The 27,751-nt window shown below is 42.9% G+C and overlaps 1 protein-coding gene across 23 annotated transcripts in view; it reads right to left on the reverse strand.

The window, feature by feature from the left end:
- Positions 1–27,751, reverse strand: part of ryr2a (ryanodine receptor 2a (cardiac)) — a 256,694-nt gene that overhangs the window by 87,966 nt on the left and 140,977 nt on the right. For 9 of the 23 annotated variants that reach the window (XM_072666832.1, XM_072666831.1, XM_072666820.1 and 6 more), the window contains 13 exons: positions 26,654–26,772; positions 25,619–25,752; positions 25,020–25,261; positions 23,494–23,686; positions 21,452–21,668; positions 20,781–20,885; positions 16,583–16,686; positions 13,011–13,094; positions 12,257–12,416; positions 9,264–9,411; positions 7,795–8,003; positions 5,721–5,895; positions 1,141–1,349 (listed from right to left, as the gene is read on the reverse strand). In XM_072666832.1, the coding sequence (XP_072522933.1) occupies positions 1,141–1,349; positions 5,721–5,895; positions 7,795–8,003; positions 9,264–9,411; positions 12,257–12,416; positions 13,011–13,094; positions 16,583–16,686; positions 20,781–20,885; positions 21,452–21,668; positions 23,494–23,686; positions 25,020–25,261; positions 25,619–25,752; positions 26,654–26,772 (2,099 nt within the window). Of the gene's footprint in view, positions 1–1,140; positions 1,350–5,720; positions 5,896–7,794; positions 8,004–9,263; positions 9,412–12,250; positions 12,417–13,010; positions 13,095–16,582; positions 16,687–20,780; positions 20,886–21,451; positions 21,669–23,493; positions 23,687–25,019; positions 25,262–25,618; positions 25,753–26,653; positions 26,773–27,751 lie in introns of all 23 variants that reach the window. The other 14 variants (XM_072666819.1, XM_072666817.1, XM_072666813.1 and 11 more) reach the window with 3 other exon arrangements.

Raw genomic sequence — 27,751 nt, forward strand, 5'->3', positions numbered from 1 at the left:
TGAGGAGTGTATAAATTTTGCTAAACCCATATTCAGATAAACCTGCTGTTATTTCAGAGAAACAGTGACTGTCAGTTAAAACTAATGCACCAAAACTGTATTTTTCCAAAAAACAACTTAAGCTCTATTCTTCTCTGTTTTTTTAAGTATTCTCTAAATTACAAATGTCAGAGGACTGACCAATCCCATAGAAGTACAGATGCTGTCCCTAAGGTAATAATCTGATGCAGAATTTATACAAAATGTATTACAACAGCTTCAAATGTGGCTAAACTACATTAAAATAAATAAATAAATAAATAAATAAAGATTGAATAGAAACTAATTAAATTGATGAAATTATTGTTTGCTGGTACGTCATGAAATTAAAAAGAGGATTAAATTAATTAAAGATTAAAGTTTTTTCAAGTTTGTGTAAATCTCTGGGACTTTTTGTATATCTACAGGCTTCCCCCCCCCTTTTTTCTGTCTTGTCATATTTGGCAGTAGATGAAAGTTATTTTCACTTAATAATACAATGACATTTCATTTTTAAATGTTATATTTATCTGATGCTGTATTTTACCAAACAGAACTTCTGCCTTATTTCCTAAAACCTGTAGCTCTCAATTTTTGGTTTTCTTGGTTAAAGTATGACTGAATTTCACCAGCCAGTGTTGGTAATTATATATTACCAATGTTTATCTTATTAACATTTTAGAAACTTTTAGAAATTAATAAATATATTTAAAGAATATATACTTATTAAATGCTGATTAAAATAAAACAATGCATTAGGTTTTTTTGTTTATATTAGAATCAATTATTACAGATAATACAGAAATATTCAACTATCACTAAACCACTATAAATCCTTTCCCATATTATCATCCAATTATATCATTGTGAGATCTGAGATTTACACCTCTATTAATTCTGATTTAGTCAAAATCACCCAGTTTCACTCCTGAAGAGTGTGACAATAATTTGACAATAGCTCATCTGAATCAGGCGAGTAAACGGGCAGCAGACGCTGCACATTACAGCAGAACTGCCTTCGTGTCACTAAACTCCATGTATTTTGACCAAGAATGGAAAATAGTAAATGTAGAAAAGTGTGTGTGTGTGTGTGTGTGTGTGTGTGTGTGTGTGAAAGCAGACCTCAATGTGTTCATGGCCGGCTGGTACTGGGATGAATTGAGGCAGTCTCTTGCTGAGCCACATGGTGATGTCTCGGTTCATGTTGACAGCGAAGGGCTCGTAGCCCTCCTGCAGGCCGCAGATGGTGAAATACTTCAGAGTGCTCACGTCCTTCCCAAAGTTCATACGGCCCACCTGACTTACACCCAGACTGCACACCGGGATAAAACCTGCCTCAGAGCAGAGGACAGAGACAAAACAACAATGGAGGAGATCCTACATACAGTATATGTTAAAAATGTGAGTGTCTATAATATATAAGACCCATTCACACAATATAGAAATATAGTGTTTTCAGAACTGAAGCGAGAGTGGAGCTAGAGTTTCTGTTCTCTCTCAAATGATTTTTTTTTGGGTCTACCAGGTGTTGAATGGTTGTAAGTTTTGGTGGTCTACCAGGTGTTGAATGGTTATAAGTTTTGGTGGTCTACTAGGTGTTGAATGGTTGTAGGTGTTGGTGGTCTATCATATCTTGCACGGTTATTAGTTTTGGTGATCGACCAGCTCTTGCACGGCTGTTGATTTTGGGGGTCTACCAGGTGTTGCATGGTTGTTAGTTCTGATGGTCTACCAGTTCTTGCATGGCTGTTATTTTTGGGCATGCACCAATTCCTGCATGGTTGTTAGTTCTGGTGGTCTATCAAGTCCTGCATGGCTTTTAATTCTGGTGATCTACTGAGTCTTCCATGGTTGTGAGTTTTAGTGGTCTGCCCTTTAATCTCTGCAGAAATATCTCAGTTACAGCTACTTTAACTAAAAGTTCATTCAATTGTGTTCAGAAATCATCTTTGTTAAATGGATGTCAATTAAGACCACCAGCATCGCACAAACACGCAAAGGTGATTATTATTTCATTATTTATGAAGTATAGACACCCTAATGTTACAAACTACCACACTGACAGTTCCAAATTACTACAGTAATTGTGCATTAAGCATATCATTGCTACCCAATGAAAAACATGCATCTTCAAAATGCCAACTTTACAAGAGAAGGCAGAAATGCTCTTAATTTTGGAAGTTAAGAGCTTATACTCTGTACTAATTTAAAGTATTTCTATTGGTCGATTCATCCAGAATTACTGACACAGTGTACAGAGCAGCTACAGGGTTTGAACCATGAAGAAAACAGACAACAAATGAACAAAAATAGACATACATGGTTTTTAATGGACAGCAGCTATATGTGGGCTATGCCAACACAGGCTGAGCTACGCTGCATTATAAAGTGTCCTGAACACATGCACTAGTGGTTAATAAGGGCCGCAGTATGTGTTGTTCCACAGTGACCGATAGGTGGCGACAAAGGCTTCCTTTATGTGGGAAAGGAATGGGTCTACCAGGTGGGGTAAGCACATGCATTTACTGGAGTACTGTCAGACAGTTAAAATACCCTGTCCGCTGTAGCTGCTGGTGCAATGTCCTGGGCATGTGGATAACAGAGACATCACAGTGGGTGGAAAAAGCGTGATTTGTGTGTGTGTGTGTGTGTGTGTGTGTGTGTGTGTGTTGAATGTGTATGTGTGTGTTGATCCTTGTTTTGCTGCATCAGCTTAGCAGGTCTCAGCAGTGCTTAGCCACACAATAAGCCTGCTGAGAAGGAGCCCCATTCACTTTCAACCACGCACAGACACACACATGCAGACGACACACACACACACACACATGCCTACAGATGCACATTTAGATGCACACGCTGATGCAAACATACTCTCAAACACACCCTTATGCACACATCTGACACACATGGACACACAGACCCACAAACACACTGAATAGATCTATAAACACACTTAGTGTGTCAGATGTAATTCCTCTGTCAACCACCTGCTCATCCACAACACCCAAAAAGTAGATCAGCTCAGTAAATGCCCTGCTTTTTCACATTGGCCGAGCTTCACTTTCAGAGATGCAGCAGTACATTTGCTGAGATGCCACAAGGAGAGGTCTCTTCACTAGACATGGACCAATCTGTGTTTATGGGTCCGAGGGCAGGCTGGATGCCACATTAACCTTTCTAGGCTAGTTAATGCAGCTTCAGTAGTCCTCGTTGTGCCCATATTTGGCACTTGGGGTCATTCAGTAGTCCTCGTTGTGCCCATATTTGGCACTTTGGGTCATTCAGTAGTCCTTGTTTTGCCCATATTTGGCACTTGGGGTCATTCAGTAGTCCTTGTTATGCCCATATTTGGCACTTGGGGTCTAACCTTGATTTGCAATGGCAGATATGAATGGGGTTTTAAAAAAAATATAGCTTTCTGTGGTAAATACGTATGTTCGGACCACTACATGCTTTGTCATGTGTACATTTTCATCTGTACATCACTGTATCTTCTCCATTATGAGGTCAGAAAAGAGTCAAAATATGAATATTGCTTCATGTAAACTAATGCTTCTGTGCACGGAATTGACCTCATTACTCATGTCTGGCAGCCGCACAAACCAACACGCTAAAGGAATGTGGTAGCAGAGTGGTAATAGCAAGTTCAATTTGAGAAGCAGTTGTTTACCAGGCTGGTCCATCAATATGAACAGCTTGATCAAACTGGTCATCCACCTCATCCACCTTGGTCACACTGATAGACCAGCTAAACCATCAAACTCCAATAAAAGGAAATGCTGTGCTGGTCAGGAGCTAAGCTGTTCAACAAGTTTGCTTCCCAGCATAGGATGTGTTTTCTCCTGGATAAGCAGCTTTTCAATCACCCTGACCATCAAGGATCAGATTAGATCATCTAAAATCAGCTAGCAGCAGAAGCAGGTTTTGAACTGGATATTTCAGCAGGAAATGAATGTAGGTTATGATGCAGTAATCTGTTCTTCATCAAATACTCACTGAAACACAGAGGAGCGTTCCCCTCTTAACTAAGGCTACACTGCTCAACATGACCAGACTGATATACTCTAATACTTCTGTGGTCCTTAAAGTAGGATGACAAACCACAAAGTGATACGGCTGCTACAGTCCGGCTTACTTCGGTGTAGTTTACTGACGAGCATCAGATGTTCAACAGCATTAGCTTTCACGTATCTTTATTATCATTATGGCTCTTACATGACATTGTAATTCAGAGGATTCAGTGATGTACAGGACCGTATGGAGTTCTGAACATATTTATTTACCACAAAACAGGAACATGAATCCAGCTTAGACCCTGGAGTGCTAAATATGGGCATAACATGGCGCCAACCACAAAACAACGATAACTTCAGAGGTCTATTGTCTCCCAAGATGAAAGGTATGGTGGGTATTTGTGGAACTGACCACATTTACAATGCTGTCAAACTCTGTGCACAAGCACATGTACAGAATTCCTGTACAGAACTGCACTGTTTTGCTCAGTGTTGCACCAGCATTTGCTAAAACTATTTCTGCAGATACTCACTGTACTGGACTGAGGGATGGAATCTTGAGAGTGGTATCCAGTAAGTGGTACTAAAAGACTATACCCTGCTTCCCCTATGAGGCAGAGCTAGCTTTACACATTCTACAAATATGCAAGTTTAAGTCAGAAACAGCAAAAAAAAAAAAAACACTTCAGCAGTAGAAGCAGATATCCATAAAACCATGAGTGAGCTCCATATTGCCATAAGAGAATAAGGAAATGAGGGAAAGCAACATCTTGTGGCCTCGTGTAGAGCTGCAGGCACTCCCGAAACATGTATTATATGATCTGATATTGCTGATCGCATATTTGGACTAGAAATCCAAGTCCAATTTTGTTACATTGCCGATTGATCCTTCCCTCTCTAATTTTCACTGAACAAATTGAGGAGCCACAACCCAAAAACAGGCTTGTGTGCTGGACAGCATAAACCCTAACCCTAACATAAACCCCTAAAGTACCAGGTACCCAACAAATAAGGTAAGATAAGATAATCCTTTACTAGTCCCACAGTAGGGAAATTCACAGTGCCACAGCAGCAAAGAGATAGCAAGACACTCAGATGCACAACATAGATAAATTACCAATATATACACAATATAAATAATAGAAGTAAAAAAAACTCTGAGGAAAAAACTATATTATTTACATATTACAAATTGACCCTTATTTGCACGTGTGTGTGTGTGGGGGGGTATTGCACACTGAGGCAACTCAGACAAACCTAAACAGTTGGTCAGTAGTGGACTCCAGCACTACATCTACTTATCCCATCTAAGACCAGTCATTTGGCCTATCGTTCACCCCACTGCTCACACTAATCCCTCCAACACTCAGACCATCGCTCACTTATTCATTCACCCCACCACTTAAACCATCACTTACTCCACCACTTGGCCCATTGTTCACCCCATCTCCAATACTCCACCCATCACTCATTTTTCTCAGCCTCTGCATCCCATTTTCATTCCTTAGCATCATATATAAATACCAACAAAGACAAGTGCAAAAAGCAGACAATTGTAATGGCTCTAATACAAACCCTTGAGGCGCCTCACAACTACCAGTGCCTGGGGAGGCAACCCAGACGAAACCTTAAAAGTCTCCATCACTCACTCAGTCACTGAGTCAGAAGTGAACAGCACTATTTACTGACCTTCCCAGACCTCAAAATCTTTGAATGCAAGTTCGGAGCCTGAGTCATCCAGCAGCACCTCTCCGTTCAGTGTGAACATCATAGTGTGCTCGTTCATGTCCACCATGCAGCCCACCACATCACCCGCCAGCCAGGAACGGCCAAAGTGCTCATTCCCTTGGTGCCACCGCTGGGCCTAGAATTGAAAAACAGACATACACGGGTAAGTATATTATATAATAAATGTAATATATAATTTAATAGTTAGCATTTAACAGACCACTGCTAAAAGTACAGAATTAAACATCCTTGGCCTAAAGGAGGTATAGAAACCTCAATGATTTGAGTGTTACACTACAAGGGGATAAAGTGTGTAGGATTTGGCTTTGTTGACAAGGTGGTCAACATTTGTTTTGACCAATTAAAAGTCCTCTGCAAATTTACTGCAAATTTGTGTAATTTTGAGTTAATTCTTTAGAATTTTATGAAATGTCATGAACTCGAAATTACAAAAATTTGCAGAGGACTTTTAATTTGAAACAGCAGATTCAGAAAGTGAAATAAAGACAGAGAAAGAATATAAAAGAGAAAGGTAGATTAAAAAATGTCAATATACAGGAGAAAAATTTGGAAGTCAATGTATAATATTTTATTTTAAGCAATTTCCGAGCATTTCTGTGGGACTGTTCATCATAAAATTCCGAATTTAAATTATGTAAAAATTGAAAAATGTCATAAATGGAGACACAAGGTTTAGTAACAAAATACAAAGTACATATCACAGCTCTCAAGCAAAATGAGAAGGAAAAAAAAGCTTCTTAACTTTCAACGGTAAAAAGATTGTATTCCAAGACATTTGGAGCGTTTCTATTGGTCCATTCATTATGAAAACACAATATAAAGAACAATGGCCAGAATCATATAAGTAAAAAAACATGGAGATATGTGGTTTTGCAATGTTATCTGATATTGTTTTGTAAATAAACCTGCCTGTGTTTATTTTTGCTTATGGCACAGCATCCTCATACAGCACTCATACTGTGAAAGACCACTCTGGGAAGAGTAAGACCGAATGAAGCTCTCAACAGAGAACTTCCCCAGAACCACACATTTGGTCCGGTAAGGCATAGCAGCAGTCTTTTTTTATCTGCTCCATACACACACACACGCCCACCTGGCCTCTCCATCTGTAGAGCTCTCACTGTGTGAGATCAGATGATGGTGATGGTGATGATGATGATGATGAGGGCTCTCCTCTGCACTCTGCTGCTATATTTGCTGTATTTTCCTCTTTCAGCAATCCCACTCCTTTCTATTTCTCTCTCGCACATGCTATCTTACTCACATTCGCTCTCTTTTTCCCCGTGTGTTCTGACTCACTCTGGTTGGAATATAAAGAGCGGCAGCTGAGGGCACCGCCAGCCTCCACTTTCACACAGTACATGCTCAGTTCGCAGCCATCATGGGCTTCACACTCCGCTATCAAATTAAAGGTTTTCAGCATGTCCACGGATGAGTGGACTAACAAGCTATTTTAAACCTAAATGATCTTGTTATGTTCAGAAACTGACAAAACAGTGGAGGTAGAACAAATCCAAGGGCTCTAACATAGACCCCTGAGGTACCCCACACCTATACACACATACACTGATCAGCCACAACATAACAGATTAAGTGAATTACATTGATTGCATGGGGTGGGATGCATTAGGGAGCAAGTAACAGAACAGCAAGTTTTTAAGCAGAAGAAAATGGACAAACATTTTTTGGCTAGACGACTAGGACTGTGGGGTGTTCCCAATGTACAGCGGTCAATACCTACCAAAAGTGCTCCAAAGAAAGCGCAACCAGTGAACTGACGGCAGGGTCACTGACCCCCAAGGCTAACTGATATTCGTGGAAAGTGAAGGTCAGCCCATCTACTGTAGCCCATATTGCTGAAAAAGTCAATGCCGGCTATGTTACGCAGAGTCCGTGCCTGTTTTAGAGGCACAATGTGGACCTACACAACACTAGACAGGTGGTTCTAATGTTATGGCAGATGAGTGCATACGGATGGAACTTACTCCAAATGTTTTCTTCTGTTCTAACTCACCTTAAACCCATCAAACACAAAGGCCTGGTCGTCGGAGCCCAGCTCCTGGTCTGGCAGGCAGCCTGGGCGAGCCCAGCCCACCCGCATCTCACCCGCCGTCACCACCTCCAGCTCAAAATACCACTTCCCAGCATTGACACTGTAGGTCTTTTCGGCTCGGAAAATCCGGAATCGCTCCGCGGATGTGTTGTTGATATCTGCTCGAGCTGCTGGAGAAGGGACAGAAACAAAGAAGCTTGGAAATAATTCTTATATAAAGTCTAAATGCAGAATCTGATCAGGTGGCTCAGATAGACCTGATTTTTCATGGCAGCTTGATTTAATGGACGGGCGCTTCTTTGGTCCTCATTTTCTCAACTTTAACTGTCCAATTACTTTTGGAAAACTAGGACCAAAAGGAAGCTTATATGCAAATGACTTTGGGTCCCATAAGGCTTGCACTTTAATTGTATAGCGGCTGTTTTTCCTCAAAAGGTTCAGAACCAAGAAAACAAAGACTGCGTCACTGCTCAGCTTCTCACAGACTGCTCTGTGTCCAGCCAGCCACTGTATATTACCGAGCAGAGATCACAGAGCGTCCGCTGTTATACAGATCCATAAATCTGACCATGCAATGAAAGGCACCCACACCCACTTTCTCAAAGTGCATCAAATAAAGACAGCAGGACTGATGCTTTAATAAAACTTTAGGGTTGCCGCTACTCTGACAATGAGAATGATTCTTTGGCCCTTTTATGGACTGTATTGAAGAAGCTGATGCCCAAACACATTACCGACTGCACAAACCTGCGGATGATTGTCCATGTAGGGCAGTATTTTTTATTACGTATATATCAGCTAACTGTGGAACCACCCCTGATTGACCTCAACACTGAAAATTAAGGAAAATTAAAACTTCAATACAGACAATGATGTACTGCTATCCAGCTCATCTGGCATTAACACTAAAATACAGGTTTATTTTTGTTAATAAAAAAAAATAAATAAAAAAACACCTCACCCATTTCAGCCATTTCCACCCCAATTTGGACCGCCAATTATCCCCCCTCCTTGCATGTGATGCCCCCAACACTAGCAGTCAATGCAACATCAGCAGACAACCAACGCGCCTGGAGGAAAGTGCCCCATACCCGGCTCCAACGCACCAGCCTGTGGATGCCAGTGACAAGTGAGCAACATCTAGCCACCCAGGAGAAAGCGATTGTGCAATTGTGCTCTTGCGGGGCCTTGGCTGTCGATGGCTAGCAGCATGACTAGAATTCGAACCAGTGATCCCCTGATCATAGTGACAGCGCCTTTTACCCACAGATGTGATAAGAAAACACTGTGTAACAAATCCAGTAATAACCACTAAGCTGGTAGTGGCAGTGGTGCATTCCTAATTGCAGTCAAACAGAAATGAGCAGGGTGTGGGGTTTTAATTGTGTCGTCTTGTCGGTTAAAATCATCTGTTCTGGGGTGGTATGTACCATGGTCCTGGTCGGGAGCCTCCAGGTTGTATCCGTAACCCAACAATGTGCGCACAGCCTCTCTCAAACTGTCCTTGTTGGACTTCTTGGTTCTCTCGTCCAGAAGGACGTAAGGCACCAGCCGCGGGTTTCTCTTATTCTTCACATCCTAAAAGAAAGAGAGAAAGGGAGAGAGAGATCAGAGACCTGTTGTGTAGCATTTTAATGGACTATGTGATTAGATGTACCCACACTAAATTGTGGGTACTAATGTACTATTAACTAGTTTGATGATTTCCCTGTCTTATGATGATTTGGGAGAAGACTGCAAGAGAGGGAGGAGAACTCAAAGTAGTTTTGGGCTTTGGGAGTTCAGGTTGCTTCTGTGGCTTTGTGGTAGGAAGCCAGTCCACTCTTTGGGATATGTGGAAATTTAGTAGAAAGACTTCCCTGGACAGTAGAGTCAGTTACTCCAACAAAAGCAAGATAAACTCTTTTTGACTCTTGATTTTGGAAAAAACAATGAATGAGCAGGTGTCCCAATACTTTTGTCCAAATATCATATATACTTTTCTATTATCTACTATATACTTTTTAGCCTAGAAAAGATTAGCCACACCCATTTACACTGCAGTCTTAGGGTGAGTTTTAGTCCTGCTTTTTCAATGAAGCATAATGCAGACAGCCAATCACAAACAGAGGTAATTTGCATATATCAGTCTTAAAGGCACAGTAACAATTTGAACAGTTTGAAGTTTAAGGGCTGAACAAGAGAATTTGGCATGAATGGTCTCATGAAAGTTCCCACAGAACTTTACTGACCAACACCACATTCTAACTACTGACCACTGACTTCACTTTGTGCTTATGTTAAAATATTTTACAGATAAAGTAAACACTTACTGTTGAGATAGTGTATTTATGACTGGCTGAGGTGATATCCACACCAGACCTTACACTCATACACACTCCCTTACACACGCACACAGAAGATAAAGCATGCCTCCTCTCCAAGTTGCAGAATCTCTCTGTCACGTCCCACAGCTCCACGCATACGTCTCTGTGACAGCGGCTGATTGCGTTGTCAGACAGTGTTGACTGTCAGGATTATTCTAGAAACGTTTCGCTACAGAACTCTTAATGTGACCCATGAATAACTGTGACAACACTAATCCTGCTCAGAGGCAGAGTCATCACTCTCTCTCTCTCGCACCCTCTATCTCCCTTCCCTCTCTCCCGACTCTAACACAGTCTCTAGGTAGTGATGCTAATTGTCGTATCAGATGATAGGTGGCTCCGTCATCCGAGCGTCTCTGTGTCTCTTTCTCTCTCCGTCTTCTTCACTCGCTCTCTCCTTCTGCCTTCAGCAGGGAAAAGCCCCTCTATCTAGAGCTGCAGAGAGAAAGATGAACTCCAGCTGCCAAGCTGGGGATTGAAATAGACAGAGCACTGCTTCACACTGCAGACTGCCTGATCAACAGGCCAGCAGCACATTCAGTTTTCACACTGCATTCGAGAGGTTCAACACACACACACGCAAACTTTACATGCCCATCAATTAACACACCGAGAGAAGTCTCAGTAATGCATTAAAGACAACACATTCTAAATACACTATATGGACAAAAGTATTTGGACACCTGCTCATTCACTGTCTTTTCCAAAATCAAAGATATTTCAAGAGTCCATGCTGTTGGAGTAATTGTCTCTACTGCCCAGGGAAGAAGGCTTTTTACTAGATTTTGGAGCATTGCTCTAAAGAATTTGATTGTATTCAACACATTCCAAAAGTATTGGATGGAGCACCATCAATGATGGGGGGCTCTATACCCCCTCCTGCCCACGTCTGGCAAGTGTATCTGATCTATAGAGTCCTATTTTGATTTTGATTTACTTACTTCTTTGAAGGGACTGGACAAGCGGTGTGTGTGTGTGAGAGAGCATGTGCACAAAAGTGTCAGCACTGCAACTTAAAGGAGCTGAATATATTCATTAGAAGGGGTGCCCACAAATATTTGGACAGGCAGTGTATTGTATTTTATTTAATCATTTATTTATTTTGAGTGTATTTAAAGGAACCTCTAACTACTGGGAAAACCAACTGGACAAAGCAATATTACAAAATTCCTCATTCATTACTGTGCAATATATAAAAAAATAAATAAAAATCAAACAAACATACCACTACATACATAAAATATTGACTGTTTGTGCATTTTGTTCACTGTAAGCCAGTTATAAAAATATAAAAAAATTACCAGTCTTTTTATATAAGCCTATGAATATTGAAATAATTTGATTTCTTAAAAAAAAAAAAAAAAAAGAAAAAACAACGTTTACATTATTTTTTTGTGTTTGTTTTAACCTCTTAAACCTCCTCGCTGGCTTTCTGGCGTTTCCCCCAACAGCTATAACTTGGGACCAACTCAGCCAGTTTGCATGGCTTTGCATGTAGTTACCGATTAGTAATCCTTAGGGTGTAATAAAAAGACAAGGAGCATAAGGGGTTAAACAATTTGTTTTAAACAAGCACAAAATATAAGAATATAAGTCACACAGTCATGTTTACAAAGACTATTCAGATTACACAGAACGGTAAACAAACAGTAAGCACCTGCTCTAAAAACACAGTGCATCCAACAACAAGGAAAGCCCCTTATATTCAGTAACAGGAAACAGGGTAGCACACAGCACAAATTCTGTGCACCGATCCACTGTACTTTGTCTAAAGTGTCACATGTGAATGCTGTAACTCCTCTACTCTAAAATACCAGCTACATTACCAGCTACAAATACCAGCTATACATTACATCTAAAGTATTATTATTTAATACCAACACTGACCACAATGCAAATTAGCTGACTAGTAGTTGAGGTATAGAAGTGTGTAACAGATAGTTTGGAGGGTCCTGCCCATTTTAGTGGTTAAATGAATCTGAATTAAGCTCCAGTGGGATGTTAAGTTTAAAATGGTGATGATCAACAGTAGAGTAGACACATATACATACACTGACCTGCTGGATCCCATATGTCCAGCCCTGGCGAATACGGTCTCTGGCCCACACGTTGTGAGCATTCTCTGCTAGCTTGTCCACCATGGCCTCCTGTGTAGATGCCAGTTTGATATGGCTGAGATCCATAGGAGCAGGTTTATAACCACTGGACAGCTCATATCTGAAGACAGAAGACAGACAGAAATGATATTACACGTCCAACAAGAAGGAGATGCAGAAGATTGGCGGGTCCATAATAACTGTAGGTGGGTCTGAGGTGTCAAGACATTCAGCAAGCTACTACTGTGTCAAAATAAAAAAAATCAATAAATAAATAAATAAATAAATAAACAGTAGATAAGTAAATAAAAAATAAATAAGCATAAATATATTTCTTGTGAGAATATCGTACATTTATTTCAATTAGTTTCAGACACAATATTTTTTTTAAATTACTTGTCACTGGAAGATTTATATTATTATAGAATTATTTTTTAAAAATCTGCTGATAGAATAAGATATTTTCATAAGATAAAAACATTTAAAATATGTACAAAATACAAAATATGTTAACATTAAACAACTATAATATTCTTACTACAATCACATAAATAGAAATATTTCAGTTGCCAGATGTTTACAGTGTAATTAACTATACAATAATAATAATAAATAATAAAACTGAAAAAAGAATCTGAGCTAATGCTCTTTGCCTATTAGTTGCCATTAGCTCCTGATCATCTAGCTCAGTTTTGACTGAGGCAGAGTTACTCACTTGGTCGAGAGTTTCAGACGCTTCACTTTTTCCACAGCCCGTTCATCTGCCACTCCAACATGGCAACCTAACGCCAGCAGAGTCCTGCAGGATCAATACACACATTAAAGCCTCCACTGTGTTTCACAATGCTCAGAAAGCGTCTAACCTACGCATACAGTGTGGCTATGGTACACAGTAGATGACTAGATTACACAAAGGCATCACAAATCAATCAGTGCGATGCTTTTTCCACAGGAACCATTTAGGCGAAGCACACAAATGAGGCTGTACGGTGTGCAGCAGGTAAGCAGCAAAGGTTTCCGATCCAAATACAATAAAGCAACGGCACGCTGAGTAAGGGCAATGGCCTGACACAGGCTACACTAACTAGAGTGCAGTGCACAGTGAGGTGAACGTGATGGAGAAATGTGAAGGAAGTGGAGTGTGTCAGCTCCAGCCTGGCTGAGTCCCTGGACTGCTACAGCACACATAATTAATTAAGAGAGGAGCTGAGAGACGGCCACAGGGGAACAGGTCACACACCTCAGCATCTCTCAATCTCTCTCTCTCTCTCTCTCTCTCACACACACACACACACACACACACACTTAACCAAATGTATATGCATTTACATGGTGAAGTGAAATTACTATAGCCTTCAGCAACCCATAATCTATTTATCTAACGTTGCATTCTGGGTGTTTGTAGTTCAGATGGTCTACCGTCCCTGCAGAAGGATCCAGCTCAAGACCAGCTTTTGCTGGTAGCTTTCTGATGGTCTAAGCTGGTCTTTGATGGACAGGGTGGTTGAAGAGCAGGTCATCCAGGAGAAAACATACCATATGTTGGTTACCTAATTCAGCCTTTGACCAGCATAGAGTATGTTTACTGGAGAAGTACTGCCTATAGAATAGGACTCTCTGAAGCAGATTGACGGCGCTTACTGGCACCGTGCCTAATGCCAGGCTGTGGAACGGTGTTCTCTTGAATAATGGTGCTCTATCCAGTACTTTTGGGATTAGTTGGGGAGATGGGAATGAGGTGGGGTGGTGATTATTTACTATCTTGATATATTAAAATTCTCTTAGCAATGCCCCAAAGGCAGGATAAACTCTTTTTAAATGCCTCGATGAATGAGCAGATGTCCTAATACTTTTGTCCATATAGTGCATGTGGCCAAATGAACTAACTAAGCTAACTAACTTTGAATAAACTAAACTAATAGCTAATATAATCTCTTTAGAATTGCAAATTTGTTGGATATAGTGAGGGGATTAAACTATAATCACAGAACCCAGAGAAAGCTTTTAATTGGGCGAATCAGTCTGTACTTGTTACCCTGAGACAGCAATTTTCCATTTCCATCATGAAGCTGGTTAAAATTAAACATCTCTTTATAATAGTAAACTTGTAGGAAACAAAGAGGGGATTAAACTGGAGGGGAACTGGGTGTACTATTTAGTCTGATTCAGATCAGGTGACCGGAGGGGAGTGGAGGGGAGATGAGAAGAGAGGAGGGGAGAGGAGAAGAGAAGAGGGGAGAGAAGAATAGTGGAGGGGAGAGAAGAAGAGAGGAGGGGAGAGAAGAATAGTGGAGGGGAGAGAAGAAGAGAGGAGGGGAGAGAAGAATAGTGGAGGGGAGAGGAGAATAGTGGAGGGGAGAGAAGAAGAGAGGAGGGGAGAGAAGAAGAGAGGAGGGGAGAGGAGAATAGTGGAGGGGAGAGAAGAAGAGAGGAGGGGAGAGGAGAATAGTGGAGGGGAGAGAAGAAGAGAGGAGGGGAGAGGAGAATAGTGGAGGGGAGAGAAGAAGAGAGGAGGGGAGAGGAGAATAGTGGAGGGGAGAGAAGAAGAGAGGAGGGGAGAGAAGAATAGTGGAGGGGAGAAGAGAATAGTGGAGGGGAGAGAAGAAGAGAAGAGGGGAGAGGAGAAGAGAAGAGTGGAGAGATAGTGGAGGGGAGAGGAGAATAGTGGAGGGGAGAGAAGAAGAGTGGAGGGGAGAGAAGAATAGTGGAGGGGAGAGGAGAAGAGTGGAGGGGGGAGGGGAGAAGTGTAGGGGAGAGAAGAAGAGAAGAGGGGAGAGGAGAAGAGAAGAGGGGAGAGGAGAATAGTGGAGATGAGAGAAGAATAGTGGAGGGGAGAGAAGAATAGTGGAGGGGAGAGGAGAAGAGTGGAGGGGAGAGGAGAATAGTGGAGGGGAGAGGAGAATAGTGGAGGGGAGAGGAGAATAGTGGAGGGGAGAGGAGAATAGTGGAGATGAGAGGAGAATAGTGGAGATGAGAGGAGAATAGTGGAGGGGAGAGAAGAATAGTGGAGGGGAGAGAAGAAGAGAAGAGGGGAGAGGAGAAGAGTGGAGGTGAGAGGAGAATAGTGGAGGGGAGAGAAGAAGAGAAGAGGGGAGAGAAGAAGAGAAGAGGGGAGAGGAGAATAGTGGAGGTGAGAGGAGAATAGTGGAGGGGAGAGAAGAATAGTGGAGGGGAGAGAAGAAGAGAAGAGGGGAGAGGAGAAGAGTGGAGGTGAGAGGAGAATAGTGGAGGGGAGAGAAGAAGAGAAGAGGGGAGAGAAGAAGAGAAGAGGGGAGAGGAGAATAGTGGAGGTGAGAGGAGAATAGTGGAGGGGAGAGGAGAAGAGTGGAGGGGAGAGGAGAATAGTGGAGGGGAGAGGAGAATAGTGGAGGTGAGAGGAGAATAGTGGAGGGAAGAGGAGAAGAGTGGAGGGGAGAGGAGAATAGTGGAGGGGAGAGGAGAAGAGAAGAGGGGAGAGGAGAAGAGTGGAGGGGAGAGAAAAAGAGAAGAGGGGAGAGGAGAATAGTGGATAAGAAGGAGAGAAAAAGAGAGAAGAGACGATGAGAGAAGAAGAGAGGGAATGAGAGGAGAGGAGTAAAGAAGACCACAAATAAACCGAACCACAGTCCAGGCGGATCCGGAGCGAGACCACCTCTTTTTGTTTTCATACATTCATCTAAACTGGGTGCAGAACAGTAACAATGCTGCTCCTCCTCCTCTAACTTTGCTATTAGCTGAGATTTCTCACTGAGATCTTTGTCCTGTTAGCACTGTTTAGTGGCTTAAAAGCTTAATTAACTTGACAACAGTAGTCAAGAAGTGGGAATTTTGCGTTGTGAAGAGTCATTAACCGGTGTTTAATTGGGCGTATCAGTCTGTACTTGTTACCCTGAGACAACAATTTTCCATTTCCATCGTGAAGCTGGTTAAAATTAAACACTGGAACAACACAACACTGGATCTTCTTAAACCCCTGCTTGAGTGTGTATTTAATGGATAAATAGACATTCAGAAAATCAATGTTATAACATATTTAAGTTTATTTTCATATACAATTCATATTGTGAGGCTTTAATGGGCTCCTAGGGTTAAATAAGAGGGCCATAGACTCCCAACCCCCATCAATTCAGTGGGGGAATTGGAAAAAAAAAGAAAATTGGTGGGGGGAGGGTCAGTCTACGGTGGTGGGGATGGGTGGTTATAACCAACATTGTGTGTGTGCATGTGTGTGAGAAAGTGTTCTACATCAGAGTGATGTCTAAGTGTGTGTGCACTAAGAGAGAGTGTGTGTAAAATCAGGTAGCTTACTTCAGGGTCTCCAGGGACATCTGCAGGTTATAGCTGCGCTCCTGCTCTGGAAGCTTAGAGAACTCCACCAAGCACGGGTGCTGCCGCTTATTATCATCCCTTATCTGCAGAGTAAACACACACACGCACACACACACACACACACACACACAAACAGCTGTATTATGGGTAGCATCACCTGTTTTTGAATCACCTGAACAGAAAACAACACAATGCAAGTGAGTCATTTTCCTGAAGTGAGTCAAATAAGCCCATTACGTAGAAACCCTGGAATTCACCGCTTTGCTGTGTGAGTAAAATCAGTAAACACAGTGTGAATTCCACTTTCTCTGTAGAAAGCTCTGTAGAAATCATGGTGAATAACAATCAACACCACAAATTACTGAGGCCAATCTAGAGGTGAACAGTTGCTGTGCCACTGATTCACGGATGAAACGGGAGAAAATTGTACCAGCTGAAGCTTTGAGGAGATTTATACAGATTACATAAGACATCAGACTATACCATGAACCGATGTCTGTGGTTTCAGGATTTTAAGCTTTTTAAATCCAAGCCATGGACTTATAACTGGAGGAGAGGAGATGAGAAAAGCAAAGAAGAGTGGAGAGAGAAGAGGGCACCGGAGAAGAGAAGAGCCCAGAAGAATGGAGAGGAGAGGAAAGGACAGTAGAGGGAAAGACTGAAGAGAGGAGATGAGGACAGCACCGGAAAAGAAAGGATATAAGAAGACTGGATAGGAGAGAAGAGAAGAGAGTGGTCTAATGGCTCTGAGAGAGTGAGTGAGTAAGACAGAGAGCAGTACTTTGCCACTGCACAGTTTGGCACCGTCTTGGTACCGCCTTGGCACCGTCTCTCCCCTCTCCAACACACCTGACGCATCTCATTAGCTCATTAGCTCATTAACAGCCAGTAAACTCCAGCCTGTACAGAGCAGTGGACTGTAGCACAGAACACACTGGATTGCCTGTGACATGTTTGTATCTGCTGAAGAGAGAGAGATGGGGGGGGGGGGGGGTTGACTAAGGCTGCCTTCCATCATGCTGTGACTGTAATCAGCTGTAGCACAGCAATAGATCAAACAGTCAATCACAAGACCGCTCTCCAAACGGTCCTCGCTACCTCTCAAAATGTGTCACATAGAATGTGCTTGTGTGTATTTGACAGACTGATTGGATGTGTGTGTTCTTGTGCATGTATGAATTTCACTATTCTTAGTGCCCAAACACCCCTTCCTGCATGCAGGGAATGAGAGATGCAGGTTCAGGCCTTCTTATTGTTCTTATTGTTCTCAAATTGTTCTCTAGCTGCAATTCCTTATGGCATGGTTTCCTTTTAGATTCTGGTCCACTTTGACATGATGGCATCACAAAACTCTTGCAGACTGTGAATCCCCCGCTCTACCACTTGCCAAAGGTGTACTATGTAGTCTGATTCAGATCAGGTGACCTGGAATTGCAGTGTCATGTCCATGAAATCAGTTAGAGACCAGTTTTGCTTTGTGAGGAGGTGCATCATAATGCTGGAATCAGCCGCCAGAAGATGGATTCTCACGGTCAGCAACATTACTCCAACAGGCTGTGGCAGTCAAGCAACGATTGATTGGTATTAACAGGCCAAGAAAACATTCCCCACAACATTACACCACCTTCACTGGCCTGGACTGCTGACACAAGGTCAGTTTGGTCCATTGATTCATGCTGTTGGTGCCAAATTCTGACACTATTATTTATAGGGTGCCTCATCAGACATCAGGATTCATCAGACCAGGATGTGTTTCCTGTCATCAGCTGTCCAGTGTTGGTGAGCCTGTGCCCACTGCAGCTTCAGCTTTCTGTTCTTGGGTGACAGAAGTGGAACCTGACATGGTCTTCTGCTGTTGTAGCCCCTCTGTCTCAAGGCTGAATGTGATGTGAATTCTGAGATGCTTTTCTGATCAGCACAGAGTACAGAGTGTTTATCTGAGTTACTGCAGCCTTTCTGTCAGCTCCAACCAGTCTGACTCTCGTCAGGAAGGCGTTTCTGTCTGCAGAACTGCTGCTCACCGGATATGTTTTCTGTATTACACCATTCTGACTAGAGGCTCTAGAGACTGTTTTGCTGAAATCCCAGAAGATCAGCAGTTTTAGAAATACTTAAGCCAGCCTGTCTGGCACCAGGAATCATGCCACACTCAAAACCCCTTTTTCTCCCCATTCTGATGGTTGATGTGAACATTACCTAAAGCTGCTGGCCTGTATCTGCATTGCTTTACTTACTTAACTAAGTTAGTACACACATGTAGTCAAATTGGGCTGTCAAATTAGAATCAGCCATCCAGTGGGGACGTCTGGCTGATCCCCACTGCAGATTCTCAAGTCCAGAAATCCAGAAATCCAAAGATTAGCTTTTGGTCCCTAACTGTTGTTAAGTAGATTAGGTTGGCCTTTTTTGTGTCATTTTTCTGTGGACAGAGGGACAGGGAGAAACGCATAGGCAGAGAGACAGAGAGTTTTCTCACACTTCCTGTGTCCAAACGTATGACCACGGATAACACAAGCTGACCCAAAGTGACCTGCAAGCTCTACCGATCAAACTAATTACCTGAGCCTGATCAATATCCCAGTCCAGCACTCAATAATCAGGCCGAATCTTTGTTCGGAAACGCTTTCATCTCCAACACTGCAGAGTATTCAATAATAGCAAGCAGAAACACGTCTTCAGATTAGCTGCCCTTCTCATTAAGACACAGATTAAGGGATTAAGAGGACAGAATTAATCAAAGTTGTTCACAGCGCTTAATCCCAGTAATTACGCTGCATTCAAAATGAAGTGTGGAGGCTCTGAGGCAAAAAGTGCAGCTGTGAGAACAATAGCTGCAGCTAAGCCTGCTCACTACTTCCCCAAATATCTGATTAGATCAATTACGTACAGTGTGCAGAGCACAGAGCCGCACAAACAGCACTGTGTTAGCCCACTTTCTGCTGCTGTGTTTTTATTGCACTTCCTTTGATTTGAACTCTTTGTGGCACTGTAGAGTCGTGACAATATGCAGAATACAGTGTCTATAAAAGGTATTCACCCCCTTGGATGTTTTCCTTATTAATTGCTTTTATAAATGGATTCATGGTCAGTAAAATTAGGCTTTTTTAAAAATAAGCAAATCTGATTTCTAAAAGTAATGTCAAATAAGTGACTGCATAAATAATCACCCCCTTAAAGTGACTGACCTGATTCAACAGTGGTCCGAGCAGTTGGTGCCAATAGTCTCACAATTAGTTTACTGGAGATCACCTGCGTGCAGTGAATATGTCTCAAGTGACTGTAGTAAAAAGACAGGTCCAGTCACTGGTTAATCAGCATTACTGGCTACAAATACACCACGAAGACAAAGGGACACTCCACACAACTCTGAGAGTTAAAGTCAGGGAATGCACACACACTGAACAGTCCCTGCAGTTCAGTTTAACCATCATTAAGAAACGGAAAGATTATGGCACTTGTGAATTCGATTAGAGCAAAAGAATAAGACTACTGAGGGGGGCCACCAAGACACCTATGAGTTCAACTGATGCTTCATGGTGGGAATGGTGTGTTTGTGGTGATGTGCAGTCATCAATCTGATGAGACCAAAATGGAGCGTCTAGTCTGATGGCCAAAATGCTCCATTTTGGTCTCATCAGACTGAATAAGCTTCTTCCAGTTGACCTAGAGCAGTGGTGGCTCAGCAGTAAGAGCAACGGGCTATTGATGACAGGGTATTGCAAGGCTCTTCACCCTCCCTGCTCCCCAGGCGCCGCAGCAATGGCTGCCCACCGCTCTGGGCACTTGTCACAGTTGGAGAACTGTTTGCTCAATTGTTTGTATGTGTGTACACTGCATGGATGGGTTGGAGTCTTGGAGTCTCCCACATGCCTGACGAGATTTAACTCTTTGCCACCCTCACTATGACTAGTGAAGAATCCGGGCAATAGCTGTTGTATGCAGAATCTTTCTCATATCAACTGAAGAAGTAGTCATAGGCATCCTCTGTAAATTCTTGTTAGAAAAGCCTAATAATACTGACCATGATTCCATTTCTAAAAGTAATAAATTGGGAAAACATACAATGGGGTGAATACTTTTATGTTTGTTAATCAAATCAATAAAATGACTTTTTATATATAACATCAGAATCTCTCTGGGCTTAGAAATTGTCTCTAAGACGACATGGTGAACTCACTGCTCCATACATCCAGCCCAGCTCGATCTTGTTCATGACCCACAGCTCGTGGATGTTTTCTGCCAGCTTCTCTCGGATTCGCTCCAGGTGAGGCGGCAACACAATCTAAAACACATAAATAGTTAAAAATAGAAGTTGTAAGTCAACTGTAAATGATTTGTATATGACTTATGTGGTATATGGTGGAAGTGTGTACTGGTCTGTCTGGTATGATACAGTATGATACAGTTTCTGACAGTAGAAGTGTAGAAGGGTTTACCTGGCTGGTATATGTATAGGTGCGGGTGTATCTGACTAGGGTAGTATATGAGTGGCTGCTGTAGTATAGATGTGTGGGATTGGTATGAGTGTACCTGGCAGGTGTGGTATAGCTCTGGAGGTACCTGCCTGGTGTGGTATATGTAAGGATGTACCTGGCTACTGTGGTATAAGCATGGGTGTAACTGGCAAGTACGGTGTACGAGTATCTATCTGTCTTCTGTGGTGAGGTATAGGTATGGGTGTATGAGCATATGGCAGGTGTACATACGCGTAGTTGTAGCTGACAGGTGTAGTAGTAGTAAGCATTTAGAGAGTAGATACATGTCTCCCTGCCAGGTATAGCATAGGTGTACTTGACTGCTATGGGCATGGATCTGTGGAGCTGACATGCATAGTACAGGTGTGTGTACCTGGCTGGTGTCTACAGGTGTGGGTGTGAAGGCAGCTTGAGAGAGCGTGACCGTTGGTCCCAGTAGGTCCCTGGTCCCTGCATGGTCCTGCTTGTATTCCTGACTCTGCTCCACTCTCAGCTTCTCTCGGGGCAGCACTGCCTCAAAACATGGCGCATAGCTCGCTGGAGGCAGGAACTTAAACTCTCCATGACGACCACCCAATAGAAAGCGCACTCTAAGTAACAGGAAAAGGAAATTTATATGAGCTCTGCAGCAGAATACAGTTTGCAAAAGTAAACACACTTATTTTTATGTTTTGTATAAAAACTAGTCCTTATTGCACCAACAGACCAAGATTAAAAAAGAAGACGCAATGCTCATAGCTATCTTACACCCCGCCAACAATCTATTTTCACACCTTCCACCTGTGTTGTTTCAACAGCAACAGTGTTTGCGAATATATCTACGGCGATGGCTGTGGGGTCTCGAAATGAGGTGTGTTCAGGTACATTTCTGGCGTATTGCTGTCTTGGCAACGGAAAACACAGGTGCGCCACTGACTGAAAACAACCTAGGCAGACGCCAACAGTCAGATGTTCGTTGCTATCTTGGCAGTGAATTGTCAGGACAGGCGTGTGCAGCCCAACACACGTAAACCCCTGCTTTACACCACTGAAATAGCAATCAACCAAAGTCAGACCACACTTGGCTCTTAAAGGGAATGGAGAGTGACGCGCTGATTCATTAAGAGACTTTATACATCCCTTTTGTGTGTTTCGAGCAACGCAAGACGTACTTTTCCCGTTGTTACGATAGCAAAGACACACTGACCCGCCCTCAGTTTAGCTGTGCGGTGGGCGGTTGACAGCTCACCTAAGATTGCTAAAATAGGGCCGCAATCTATATGTGGAAAATATTATTCAGTTAATATAGTGAAACATAAGATAATAAAAGTTAGACCTGATATTCATTGGTAATTATAATTTATGCATTATGACCAATGAAGAATGAATGTTTAAGAAGTGATCCCCCACGTCAAGCCCACAGGACCAGTGGTCTAATTTTACTTCATCATTTTCTCTCAGGTCAGGTCAGACTGGTATTTCTCCCAGATCAGCAGTGCAGCATAATTACAATCAATAGTAAAACAACTAATCTGGCACTGGAGGAAACTCTGGGTAATTGCATTATGACAAACTGTGCAGCTGCACATGCAGTCTGTCCATCAGTGACGTAGACTACTAAACTACTAATACTCACAAAAATGTTGGGGGGGCTGAAAAAACTGTACTCTTTAAGGTGACCACAGTTCTGATGGAAATCAGAGAAAAGTACATAAGTAGATAAAGGTGCACGTATTTGTCACTGTAAAGTGTACACTGTACAGCGAAATGTGTCCTCCGCATTTAACCCATCTGGTAGTGAACACACACTCACACACACATGTGTGTTAGGGGCAGTGAGTACACACACACACCCAGAGCGGTGGGCAGCCAACTCCAGCACCCGGGGAGCAGAGAGGGTAAAGGGCCTTGCTCAAGGGCCCAACAGTGGCAGCTTGCCGAGCCTGGGAATCGAACCCACAACCCTGTTATCGATATCCCGGCGCTCTAACCACTGAGCCACCACTGCCCCTACATAAGGACAAAGCTACTGTTTACTGTGTCATACAGTGTCACAAACCATAGCAAGTTTATTTTAGATTATCTCACAACTTCACACTGTTTCAGGCAAGTGGGTGATGACCTGGGTATCCAATTAGCACAAAGCTAATTGGTGGGGAGTAAGCATCTATTACATATCCTCTACATTAGCTCAAGAATTACTTCTTAGCTTGCTTGTAAGACTAAAGAAGGAGATTTAGACCCCATAAATGTCTTGACTGATCGACTACATTGGTTGTACTGTCAACTGAATCTCCTGTAACACAAACTATCCTGCTTTATGGGTGTAAATGAATAGCATTGGTATTCCCGGTCATATTTACACCATGTTAATAAGGCACTTATTACACCTCTTATGGTATATAAGGTTGTTATAGCATCATAAACTGGACTCACTTGACTCCAGCAGAGAAGCTGACCACAGGGAAGAAGAGACCGTCTGAGTTAAAGTTTTCAAACATGCCCTGGACAGGCTGCCCGTTGATGCGGAAGGAGATGCTGGGGGCACTGAGGTCCAGACAGCAGCTGACCACGTCGTCCGCACACAGCAGGTGCTGGTTGGGGGAACTGACTGTCCGAGCAATGCAACCTGACCATTGGTAAACATGCACACACACACACACGCACACACACACACACAAATACATTAAAAGTAGTGGAACAATACTAGGATGTAGGACATAGAAGGTAAGCTTATATATAATCTTACCTTCTACATCCTAGATACAATTACCTTTAAAACAATCAATATTTGAATTGCATAGACAATTACATACCTACATGATAAATTATGCAACAAACTCCATAGCCATAGAGTAAAATTCTTAGAGTAAGGCTAGACCTAGAGCGTTCACTGTAGGGCAGGGGTGGGCAACTCCATTCCTGGAGGGCCGGATTCCTGCATAGTTTTGTGCTTTTCCCTCTCAAGCACACCTGATTCAACTGATCTGTTAACTGCCAGGTTTAGTAGATCTGTAAGAGTAGGGAAACCAGCAAACTATGCTCCCGTTGCCCTCTCCAGGTCTAGGGCTACCATGTTTAACAAAGAGCACATATTCAGACTAAATAATGTCGCTATCTTCAGCCTTCAGAACAGCACACAGAACTGAATGAAAGAGGTGCTTCCCAGAAAAAGCATTCATCTCATGCACCTCATGCTTCTTCAATATTTGTTTTTGTGTCTCCTTGCACTTTATAACAGCACCAGTCTTGTCCATCTTAGCCCACTCTTACAGTGACTTTGTGCTTTCACTTCCACGTTTCAGGATGAGAACTGCAGGGTGCGTAAGTCCAAATCTGTGTGTGACGGATTTCAACAGACATGATTGAACACTGGGACACTTTCACTAACCAGTAAAATCACCAGAGATCAATCCCAGGTCTCAGAAGAGTGGACTAAAATGGACAAGAACCTGCAGTATTGATAGTGTTATTAAAGGGCTCATATCCTACATGTTGCTTCTATCACTTTCCCCTGAGATCTCCTATTCAGAGGATAGCAGTAATGTGGGCTTATTAGTCAAAACAGTCATAATCCGTTTTTACACAACCTATTTTTCTCAAAGCTCCACATGTGCACTGTGCTTCCATTTGAATAGGTGGAGCTACACTGCTCTAGGCTGAATATTGAATATATATTTTTGTGATATTACAAAAACAGTGAATTCAGGCTGATTTTAGTGCTTCGTTCCACATATGGACTACATGGACTGAAGAGTGAATGGTGCATTTTTCTCAGAAATTCAGTTTTTCATGATATTGGCCCTTGTGGCCCTTATGTAGCCAAGCATTACCAAGAAAATGAGACATGTGACTAAACTGTCCCATGAGCTTGTGTTCAAGAGTTACAGTTCTGTTATTTGACACATATGTGGCATTTTTGTCCACATAGCTCAAATCAGTGTTAATGACAGGTGTGTTACCTGACCACAGGTGTAGTCCGTCGAAGCCGTATGAGTAGAGGTCATCCCCGACCCCGTTGCCCCCCCAGCCCTCGCCTCCACCAGGGTAAGGCGAGTACCCGGGCGTGGAGGCCCAGCCCACTCTCAGGTGTGTGGCCTCAGCCGTCACAAACGGCTCCACGTGGTCCACAATCAGCTCATAATACCATTTCCTGTACTGGGCGGAGCCTTCACTCACTCCGAGGAAGATGTTTGGCCTCATGCTGCCGGACAAAAAGACAAGAGACCCTTTTCTACGCAGCTCCACTTTGCAGGTGTTGGAATGGTGACAATTTACATGAAGCACACCCTGTTTCATGCAGATGTTTCAAGCTAAATTAGTAAATGTGTATGTATTAATTTGCACTGACATACTGAACCTGCTTGGTTTCAGAGGTATTTCTACCCTCAGACATACAAACTGCCACAGTCCTACAACGTAACCCACCACATCCTAACTATGGTGGATAACTGTGTGTCCCCTGTTTCCACAAAAATATGGCTACTATGTTAATGTCTGTGTAACCATGGTAACACAGTAAAGGCGTATATCTGTTTGGGAGGATTTGAGCTATGTGTACCTGCTGACGTGATTGACCAGACGGGTCTGCAGTAACAGGTCTCTCCCAGGCAGCAGGTTATCACAGATCAGGTGCTGGTTGGAGCGGACAGCCACCCCATGACACACACACAGAGAGCACAGCACGTCCAGGACCTGAGCAAGAACACCTGGGTTACAGGCAGGGTAAAGCTTTCCTGTTTTGATGAATCGCTTAAAGAAATCAGTGTGAAATCAGCAATTTGCCACAGACTACAGATGTACCTAAACACCCATACATAATTCTGTAGAGATACAAGCAGAGATACAAATAGAAGGTGCAAAATCTGGGCCCAGTTTTAGATCAGTACTGTTAGGAGTCAACCTTTCTGATCCCCAGTTTAGTCCTTATTATTAGTCCAATTCCATGGAGCACTACAAGCTGAGAAAGTGAGGGCTATCAGGCACATCCTCAGAGACATGTGAGTCACAGTGACATTAAACAGCTGCAGTGTGTGTCAACATGCTTGGAGGAGAACGCTAACTGTCAACTGCTGTTCCCTGCGAACAGAAGCCCACAATAGCTAGCACCACAGGGAGGGCCACCCTACCCTCCCATAGAAAATGAGGCCAGTGGTGCTCTCGGGGACTCCAGGCAACAGATGGCCGTAGCTTTACAGGGAACAGAACACATGATTTCCCAATGATGGGGCCAACGCTTAGACAGCTGCACCACTCCCAAGCCCTAAAGAGGCCTTTCGAAGGGTTTAGACCACTGGCTAAACTCATAGCTGGAGCTTGTTGATACCATTATTCCTTTGAAAGACAGCGTGACTGGCTGTCACTCTTACACACACACAAACACAAGAACTGGATACGACTGGAAACAAGATTACAGCTGCTGCACAAACACAAGCCGGTTTCCTGAAAACGCATGCCACACACTCATACACACACAAACACACACACACACACACACACACACACACACACACCAATCCAAATCTCTCGAGGTCACTTTGAAGTGTGTTCCCATCGCACATGGCCAGTGAACAACCAAAATAGAGCTGTGTCTGACCTTATGGTTACGCCCATGTTTGTCCAGTAGAGAGATGATTGATTTGATGTGTCCCTCTTTGATGATGTTGAGGGCTTCAGGGCTCTCCACCAGAACACAGTGCAGCACCTCCAGAATCCCTGCAGAACACAAACCACATACAACACTGTCAGAGTCCATTACTGCATTAAATGCACACCTACTGGCTCTTTTGGAATCTAGATCAGGTCTCTCATGACACATCTGCCTAAATATTGCTGGGGTGTACCTCACTGAAACGAGCAGATTCTGCACTTCCAGTGCTTTCAGTGTTTGGAAGAGGCAGAGGAGATATGCTATATACTCCAAATCTTGCCCAGAAGTTTGTGGACATAGCTCAATTAGCCAAACGCACTGGATGAGCACTTTGTGGACATAGTGCTGTTTGCTAAACAGAATGAGCCACTTGACCAACCAGCTTTTTGGCAAAGGTTTCACCACCCACAGTTCAGCCAAAAGTTTTTGGACACAGCTCTATTAGACAAATGTGATGGGTGAGCTTTTTTCAACCAACCATCTTGTGGGCAAAGATTGTGGCACGCATACACCATAGCAACACATAAGCAGCTACTTAGCAACAACATAGTAAGCAATACCTATACCAAGGCAACACCTTAGCAACCACCTAGCAATGACTTAGCAGCCAACAACCCCCCCCCCCCCCCCCCCGAGATACCATAGCAACCTTTTTTATCCCCAGGAAAGTTGCTTCCACTGTTTAATAATACCACTCACAGCTGATGCTGGAATATCTAGGAGGGATGGAATCTCACCAGTTAACTTGTTGGTGCAGCAGTGGCTCCTATAACATACAGAACCACGCTGGAATTCAGCGAGATCTTTAGAACCACCCAGTCTTTCACTAATGCCTATAAAGACAGTCTGCAAGGCTAGGTGACTGAATGACACATCTGATTAAGTGTCTCTCAATACTGCAGTCCATACAGTGTAGCTCTATCCAGCTCCGTACAGCTCTACTCCTCATGGGGCAGATAAGCGCTCTCCATGGTGCTGAACTTCATCCACAACACTGCTTAAGTAACATGAGTGTATTTCTGTCAAGATTTCAGAACCTTTAAC

The sequence above is a fragment of the Salminus brasiliensis genome, chromosome 22, assembly GCF_030463535.1.
Source record: "Salminus brasiliensis chromosome 22, fSalBra1.hap2, whole genome shotgun sequence".
Taxonomy (NCBI): Eukaryota; Metazoa; Chordata; class Actinopteri; order Characiformes; family Bryconidae; genus Salminus; species Salminus brasiliensis.